The sequence below is a fragment of the Neolamprologus multifasciatus genome, chromosome 15 (assembly GCF_963576455.1).
Source record: "Neolamprologus multifasciatus chromosome 15, fNeoMul1.2, whole genome shotgun sequence".
Classification (NCBI taxonomy): Eukaryota; Metazoa; Chordata; class Actinopteri; order Cichliformes; family Cichlidae; genus Neolamprologus; species Neolamprologus multifasciatus.
In genome coordinates this window covers 10,091,058-10,100,503 of record NC_140453.1, presented here as the reverse complement: position 1 = coordinate 10,100,503, position 9,446 = coordinate 10,091,058, and the positions used below count along the sequence as shown (strand labels likewise).

The 9,446-nt window shown below is 40.1% G+C and overlaps 1 protein-coding gene across 1 annotated transcript; it reads left to right on the top strand.

Annotated features, from left to right (window-relative positions):
- Nucleotides 1-2: 2 nt before the first annotated feature.
- Nucleotides 3-9,165, top strand: LOC146501603 (sphingosine-1-phosphate phosphatase 1-like). Its single transcript, XM_085134364.1, has 3 exons — nucleotides 3-1,011; nucleotides 5,694-5,783; nucleotides 6,971-9,165. The coding sequence occupies exons 1-3, from the start codon at nucleotides 328-330 to the stop codon at nucleotides 7,520-7,522; spliced, it is 1,326 nt and encodes a 441-aa protein (XP_084990490.1). The 5' UTR covers nucleotides 3-327; the 3' UTR covers nucleotides 7,523-9,165.
- The last annotated feature ends 281 nt before the right edge of the window (nucleotides 9,166-9,446 follow it).

Below are 9,446 nucleotides of genomic sequence, written 5' to 3'. Positions count from 1 at the left end.
AACGATGAATAACGGCCTGACGCAGTTAGTTGTTGTTTGTATGAGTTCGCGTTACATACACTGCGAAGTAATGGTTAACTGTCACGGACTTTGTATGCTCGGGGCCAGAGTTTCCATGCTGTTATTCAAGGTCGGTGCTTTGGTTGCAGGTAGCAGATAGAGGCGTTCCTAGCCGCTGTGCTAGCTCGGTTTGTGGTATTTTGTTTGAGAGGAATGCAACGGCCGCCGAGCTGCACTTCTGTCTAGCTTCCTGGATAATGAACCCCGCTTTTTATGACTAAATAGAGTTTTCTCCTGTTTGCCAACTGATATAAATTATTTTAAAATATGGCGAACTTTGTAAAGACGTTTGTGCAGATATGTAATTATCTACAGGACCCCGAACTTGTAGCAAGGTTTCAACATTTCTGCGGCGTTGAAGGAACATTTCCGGATGCACCGAACGCACCGGACAGCGGGGTGTCTGAGCCGGACCGTCCTGGGCTGAGGAAGCGGGTCCAGCAAGGTGCACAGAGCTCCGATGCAGGTGTTGGAAATGGAGCAGCCGGAGATGGTCCCACGCCGCAAGTTAACGGGATGCTGGGTGACGACACCACCGGGCCCGATGGCTCAGCAGCAGCAGACTCAGAAACCACCATAGCAAAACCCCTCCGGAGGAACTCACTGACCGGAGATACCGGTCAGGAGTTCCTAATCCACAACAAGTTTCTGTTCTACCTGTTCACGTTTGGCACTGAGCTGGGCAACGAGATGTTCTTCATCATCTTCTTCCCCTTCGTCTTATGGAACATCGACGCCCTGGTCAGCCGGAGACTCATCGTGGTCTGGGCCTGGAACCTGTTCGTGGGACAGTCCACCAAGGACATGATCCGCTGGTCCCGACCGGCCTCTCCTCCTGTGGTAAAGGTGGAGGTCTTCTACAATTCCGAGTACAGCATGCCATCCACGCACGCCATGACGGGCACGGCCCTGCCTTTCTGTCTCTTCATGCTGACCTACGGACGGTGGCAGGTGAGCATATGTAAACAGTCCAGGTGCTTTAATCGGATTAAAAAAGTGTAATAAATATATAGCTAGACAGACCCTAGAAGGAAAAAAACCCCAACTATATTACATTATATTAGTTTTTCCCCACTGACCTCTAGGCGATTAGATCAGAGCTTCACTGGCTCAGTTTGTCTGTAGCAGCAGTTTGATATTTTACTATTATAAGATATGCAAAAAAATTAAAAAAAAAAAGAAAAGCTTTTTGTTTGATTTGTTAGAGTTTGACAGTGGCCACAACCCCAAAGGGGATCTTTGTCTCCAGCGGGGGTATTTTCTGTCCCAGAATGGACAATTAGGGAGTTGAATGTTTCATTGTGCATGGTGGTCAGCATGATCAATCCACATAAAACTATGATTACTGTAGTTAAAGTTGTAGAGAGACTCCAGTACTTTCCGACTGTTCATGAAAAACAGAGATCCCACTTGTCCCAGTTTCATAGCCGAGTGTTCAAGGCACAATCCACACAATGGCTTTCCTCTGGACAGGAACAGGCCTGAACAGGATGCATATGCTTTGTATGCACACTGTTACACCCCTGGAGTTTGAATCCTCAGTGTTGCTTTATGTTTTTACTACAAAGTGCTATTTGACACATCTGCTGGTCCTGCAAAGTGGATCATCCTTTAAAATTATAATCATCTTTCAGAAAACTGAAATAGTAAGAGATATTTCTATAGCTAATCAGAATTTATCATTTAAGACCAACACATAAGTCTGTATTCTGTTAAGGGGGAAATTATTGTTCAGCTATGGCAGCCTGTAAATAGCCCATTGGCAGTTTTTTGGACTGCCTGTCTCTCTGCTGAAGAGCGTTTGTTGTCAGATTGGGCAGTGTAAAAAAATATGTGGCGCAACTGGTCTGTGGGCTACTCATGTTTGTGTTGTTGTCGGTCCACTAGCCAGCCGTGGAGAAGATTGAAGCTATAACATACAAAGAGCTGAAGTGAAACTAAATGTTAAAAACAATTTTAAAAATATCCACTGCAGCCACTGCCTGTATGTTTTATACTGTATTTTTGTTTTCTTTGATGCTTTTTTCACACTTGTCCCATTCCCGGTGAACTCTGAAGCACAGGGTCACCAACACTGATCACTGTGCAGTTGGGATTTTGGAGGACTGTACAAAAGGACGTTTGCATTTGCAGGAGCACTAGATGTTACTTTCAGCTGTATAGCAGAACTTTTTGGCTTAGAATAGACTTTTCTGATATGACTGCACACAGGTGACTGCTTGTTTAATCTGCATATATTCAAGGACATGAGTCTGTGTTGACTTAAAAAAAAAGTTAATATATTTTCCCGTTATTTTATTTGGCCATTTGATAAACAAAAATGAATTTTAATCCAGTACAGGCCACTTATGAAAACCTTGTTGAAAATTGCACTCTTAATGATTCTACTTTGCAATGGCAACATTTTTATTTTTGGTTGCTCAAATATATAATATGCAGGAGAAATGCTGCGTAAGCATGCCTTTTAGCAGTTTCAGTTCTTTTCGTGTCAGAGTGACACTTGGTGAACTTTTTATTTTGTAATATTTCAGCCGTAAATATGATTTCTAAAGGTTGCAGAGGCTCATTTTGGAATATTTTCAGAGCATCTGTCAAATACTAGCTTGCTTTACTTACTTACTGCGATCTTAATACAAAGCTTTTCCAATTGTTATGCTACTCAGTGAAACATGGTATCTTCAGAAATGATTTGTAAATGTGAAATTCCAGGTCAAGGCATGCTCTTTGAACACCATTGTAAATGCTTTTCTTCTTCGTGTTGCCTTAGATTTCAAAGGTCTAGCTTTAACACAGGATATGAGGACACTTTGATAACTCACGGAACAGGTGGGCAGAGGTGCCAAGTTCCCAGATGGGGTCCAAATGTTTTCTTTTTTGTTTAGTTTTTTCTTTTCATGTAAACTTGACATTGAAAAGCGCAAACCAACAGAAAGCCCAGCATACACTATTTTGTGCAGGGTACCTCGGTGTCAAAGAGCCAGCCAATCCGACTGAAGGACTGCCATTTAAATCCCAGTTAGTCTTCAGTGACCAGTCTTTAATGAAGAACAGCACAGCTTAGATCGAATCGTAACAAAAGCTGTAATATATCAAGCTTATGCTTTGATTTGTGTCCCGAACAAGATATTAAAGAAGTGGACTGGCAGCTGGATTACAGAGGTTCACATAAGGAGAAAGAACCAAGCTGTGTTTTGTTTTTATTTAAATGAACAATATCACAATATCAGAGCAAGAGCAGGAAGCAATGAATGCACTTTGGGAGGAGAAAGTGTCAAAGGTATCCTGTGATTGAGTTGTTTTTCTAGGAAAGTTGGCGGGGAAGTCCAGTTCGACCAGATCTAATTCAATTCAATTTTATTTATATAGCGCCAAATCACAACAAAAGTCGCCTCAAGGCGCTTCATAGATACAGAGAAAAACCCAACAATCATATGACCCCCTATGAGCAAGCACTTTGGTGACAGTGGGAAAGAAAAACTCCCTTTTAACAGGAAGAAACCTCCGGCAGAACCAGGCTCAGGGAGGGGCGGCCATCTGCTGCGACCGGTTGGGGTGAGAGAAGGAAGACAGGATAAAAGACATGTTGTGGAAGAGAGACAGAGGTTAATAACAGATATGATTCAATGCAGAGAAGTCTATTAATACATAGTGAGTGAGAAAGGTGACTGGAAAGGAAAAACTCAATGCATCATGGGAATCCCCCGGCAGCCTACGTCTATTGCAGCATAACTAAGGGAGGATTCAGGGCCACCTGGTCCAGCCCTAACTATATGCTTTAGCAAAACGGAAAGTTTTAAGCCTAATCTTAAAAGTAGAGATAGTGTCTGTCTCCCGAATCCAAACTGGAAGCTGATTCCACAGAAGAGGGGCCTGAAAACGATCGAAGAACTCAAAACATTTTTTTCCCAGCCTTCATGCTCCAAACAAAAGTGATCCACTGCCTGCATAGTCAGTTAAAATGGTTTGAACTTAAAACGCATCAATGAATACAGATAAACATGTGTCTAAAGCTGTGAATGGGTTATATTGAGTGGTGAGAACGTTTAATCAATAAATGACCAAAAAAAAGAAATGGACTCTGTCCCAAAATAGAGGTGGCTACAACTCTTAAATGCAACTTTGAGTAGTGAATTCATCATAAAACTACAGTTAATGCTTACCTAATCTTTTTTTTTTTTTGATTTGAAAGACCTCATTTTTTTCATACCTGTCTTTCATTTGCCTCACTATGTTTTTCTTCACAGTGGTACAGTAAAACAAGCCTAAGTACACGAAACAAAGATAACAGGGGTCCATTATATGTCTCTTCTTAAACTGTTATTTCTATTTTGTGGACACAGCAGAGACAAAAACAGGAGCTGCCTAAGAATTTGGCCTGTGTCGTTTCTTTGAGCAACGGCAGAGACAAAAGTAAGGAACAGAGAGGGAGAGGATATAAAAGGGGGGTTTGTGCCGAGAGATAAAAAGGATGGAAAGAGAGAGAAAGGAAGGTCAGCACCAGGGAGGAAACGCTCAGTACCTGATTAAGTGTGTGTTGTTGATGGTACACCTGGAACCAGGCCTTGAACTGAATAAATGTAGCTCTCTGAACTGCATGAACCTTCTTCCGTGTTATTAAGTTGCTGCAGTGTCAGGACTACAGAGGAAGAGGTGAAAAATTTCAGAGAAGAAGGTTACAAAAGGTTTCAAAAGATAAGATATACGCCATAAAAAAGCTGTCATAGTGTGGCGGAAGGGTTATCTAAATATATAGATGACAATTTGGCTGATAGCCAGTGCGGCTATTTGGTTTTGATTTTTGTTTTTTGGTGTTATTTATTCTCTGTTTTGTGCCAGAGGTTTTATGAAAATAACCCAGCTGGTGTAAAGACTTCCAGCTTTTCTTTGCACTATTTTTAAATCTTTAGCCAAAGCTAATATGGAACAAGAGATAATCATTGGCCACTGCCATTGGTAAATTTGCTGATAGGCTGAGAGCCATCTCCAAGGCCAATATTTGCTAGAATTGATTGTTGGTTTTTCGGTCAGTCCAACTGATTGGTTCAGAGGATGAAGCAGCTAATTTTTTTTTTTTTCATCTTGCACCATGGTGAAGCTGACATTTGTGGTTCTGAATTAAATATCTCAACAACTTTTTCTGCAACTCTTTCATGTCCACCCACGATAAATATTGATCAAACTTGCTTTATTCGACTTTTCGGACACAGATAAAATCAGGTCGCAGTTTACTCTACCAATAGTTCAGTTTGCATTTAGTTTACACAAGTGATGCCATTCTCAGCTGATAGTTATGTCATGTTACTCAGGAAACGCTGAGTAAGGTGCTAATCATGGTAAACAGATGTCTCAACATTGCTGCAATTGTGAGCATGCTGATGTTAGCGTTCAGCTTTTGATGAACTACTGTGACAAAGGGCAGACTAATGGAGACTCAGAGTTGTTTTCACAACACGTTTTCAGTGACCTTTGCATCAGTTTCAAATACAATATGCTTTAGCTTGCTGATCACAGCAGTTTTTAAAGCTGTGATTTCCACTGATAGTGAACATCCTGGGTAGCTTGGCTTTGTTCCAATTAAGACATCTTCTCAGTTTCTCTCGGTTTTTTAATGCATTCTCTGTTTTCTCTTATAGTATCCTTTCCTCTTGGGCTTCTGTGTGGCTCTCAGCTGGAGTGTCCTGGTCTGTGTAAGCCGAGTCTACATGGGGATGCACTCTGTTCTGGTAAGCAACTGCAGTTTTTAACCTGAAATTAAATGTTCTCAGTGTTGATCCTCATTCAGCATCTTTTACTTCCATTATGGCCTGCAGGCATTTGCCTTCTTATACTATAGTCTTAGTGTAGCCTCAATATGAAACTTTGGTAAGGCAAAATGCATTTCTGAGAACTTCCACTGTCACGATAGTTTCTGCGAGTGGCGTGCATATCTCAGAAATCACTTGCATGCATACTTAAAATTACTTTTGGTCCAACTGTTGCAGTGAGAGCAGCTGTCAGATGACTTTTAGTTGAAACAAAACATTATTTTTCCAATTGTTAGTATCAAATTCAGTTTTTTTCTGATTACTTAATACATTTCCTGTTGTGTTTAGCTTAAGCGGTTAGAGGAAGTAAGTGCTTTTTTTTCTTTTTTCTTTTTAATCTTTGTACCATACTGCTGGGTTTTGGAAACCTCTGATTAAAAAACATCTCTTGGCCTTTGGTTAATGGTCTTTCAGGCTGGCTTTTTAGGGAAAAGGTAAAATTTATTGTAATTAGGGAAACCTTGGGAATTTAGAAATGGTGTAGATAAATAGAAATAATCCTGGGAAGGGTTTAGTAATAATTTTTATTACTTTTCCCTGGATTTATTTAAATATAATTTGAAGATGCAGTATTTTAGCATTTCTGTATTGTCACTAAAACACAATGCTAAGCCCATTAACAGGTTTTTAACATAAGTATGAACTTGAAATTTATAATTCATGGAACATGATGTTAACAGGGCCAATAAACAAATTAAAGCGCTGAGATTAGATTAGATACTGTGACCTGCAAACCTGTGACCTGGCAGCAGCTCTGTGAAGATACTGCTTCCTCCAATGGTAACACCTGCTCATCTGTCAGCACCTCACCTGATCCTAACTGGACTTTTTTATGACTGTGGCGTAATCTGCAACTTAAAGGACATGTTTCATGGAGGAAAGTGTAATTGTAGCACCTCCTACAGGACAGGTAGCAGCAAAGCATTTTTTATTTGGTTGTTTATTGGATGTGTGTGCTACTGTTACTAAGAAAAAAAAAAAGAAGTTAAATTGTTATTAAACATATATCATCAGCCCTAAATATGCTTTGTCAGCACTCTGTCTTTCCTTAAATGCTACCAAAACTGTCTTGCTGCTTTACAATGATTTATGTCCCTGTGTTTCAGGAGGTAATCACTGGCTTCCTGTACACCCTACTTATTCTCGCCTTCTTCCAACCAATTCTGGGGAAGATTGACAACTACTACATGATGGGCAGCTACGCTTCACTTATGATTGTTGTATCTCATGTGGGCTTCGGACTTGTGGCTTTCTCTCTGGATTCGTGGAGCACCTCTCGGGGCGATACAGCTCAAGCACTGGGCACTGGGGCAGGAGCTGCTTTAGCTTCCCACGTAAACTATCAGCTGGGCCTCCAGCTGGATCCTCCACTGTCATCGCTTCCTCTAACATTGCCATCACTCAGCGTTAGCTTGGTGTTGCGCTCCATGCTACGCTTCTTCATCGGAGTCACCGTGCTCCTCGTGACGAGAATGATTATGAAAGCAGTGACTATTCCTTTCTTATGCCGACTATTTGGGCTGCCCATGGACGATGTAAGACGGGCGAGGCAGCAAATGAAAGTTGAGCTGCCGTATCGTTACATCGTCTACAGTGTTGTGGGTTTTAGTTGTGCGTGCTTTGTGCCTCTCCTCTTTAAGATCTTAGGTCTTGCCTAACTGTTGTGTGCAAACTGCCATGTCCTGTTGATATGGTGAACATGCTGCTTGTTTTGACACAAGGGAAGGCTCTGTTTCTGCATGATTAAGGGCGTTTTAAAGGATAAGTCCTATGGTATTATGTGTTTCCATTATCGTTAAATCCCATCAAAAGACTAGAATCCGTAATGAATCGATTGACAGTGCGGTGTGTATCCAGCCAGAGGGGTGTACTACGAAGTCAGATTAATGGTTTAAAGTGCTGTGTCGAGCAGCTGAAAGTTTCAGAGGGCTCACTCAGCACTAAAATAATTAACTTGAATTAAAATGTTTATTTTATGGCTCTGTGGGATAAATCCCAAGATTAATCATTTTCTGCAGCATTAATCTCTTGTCATTTATGTTATCTTCATGCATCACCAATTTATCATCTGATAACATCTCTGATCGACTAGGCGACAGACATAGGGAACCTTTTGTGCAGAAGAAGAAGAAGAGTCACGTGACCTGTGAAATGCCCTCTTTGTTAGCACTCAGAAAACCTCGCCTAACAGAGAACGATAAGAACCACTGTTGTCATATCTGTTATCTCCAATTGTGGTTTTAGGTTTTGTTGAGCCAGCTGAGGCAAAGAAAGCCTGGCTATGGGGAAATTTGTTTGTACTACACCCCTCAGGTATGACGTTTCATTACCATGACAACAACAGCTCACGTATGCAGTCATGCTGATACAGATAAAACCACAAGTATTAATTATTTATGAATAATTACTTGCTAAAAACTGCAAAACCCACTGGCGTAAGTTTATGAGCTGACAGCCATGCTCTGGAGGAGTTTAAAAGTAATGTGACTTTTGGTTTTGATCTTTTTGGGAGATTTGTTGAATTATTAAATGGATGGGATATCACCTGCCTTATCCTTTAAGATCCACCTGTGGTCAACACATTTAAGTGTTAACTGGAGCTACTTAAATATAAAGTACTGTAATGATGCTCATATTCATCATTGTGGAATCTATTGTTCAAATATAACTTTTGTTTTTGGAGAGTTTGACTCTTTGAAATTAAACCAAAATATGAATCTGTAAATCAAAGCGATGAAAAATACTGTAAGTATTTAAGCTTCCAGGCGTCAGGACATTTAATGATCTGTATGTAAATACGGAAGACTCTTTACCTTTTAGTGGGTCGTATATGTCATCACTATTTTTCTACATTTCCATATTCAGCGTTGTCCTGTGTAACTTTGGCCCAAATTTAGGTTAAGTCGATTGATAGTAGAGAATTAATGAAAAACAATATTTTTGATAAATTATTTTATCATTGTATTTGATGAATGGTTGTATTGGGAAACAAAGGAATATATTATTCATACTTTATTGCTCTGAATGCCAGAGACGTTTCAGTTCTCCTTACTCTCGCAGTCTGCAAAACCTTAGACCCTAAAAGTTGTCTGATTGTTGTAACTGTTTGTAATTTCTTGTGTTGTTTTAATAATCAGTCCAAATATCAATGCCCGACTTATATCAGAACATGTAGGGCTATTTATAGATCTGCTATTTCCATCAGTTCTCCCATTTTTTTCTCTCCTGTTGTCTGATACCTGTGTGCATTTAAAACATTTGGAGACAATAAAAAATAAAATATTTTAAAAAGAAAAAACAATATTTTATTTTGTTGTATTATAAATAAATTCAGGTGAAGCCACTCACAACATAGATGGGAGACCTGTCCACAACGTACCCCATCTCTCACCCAGTGATGGCCACAACATGGATCTGGATAAGCAGTTAAGAAAATTGATGGAAACCATTAGTGCATCTGGGATTTTTATACTAGTGTGTTGTGTTTTTTAACATTGTGGCCAAATGGACAAAAAAGAAGAAGACATATGCACTTAGAGACTGTAAAATCTTAGATTTCTGTTGAAATTACTTTGAAGGCTC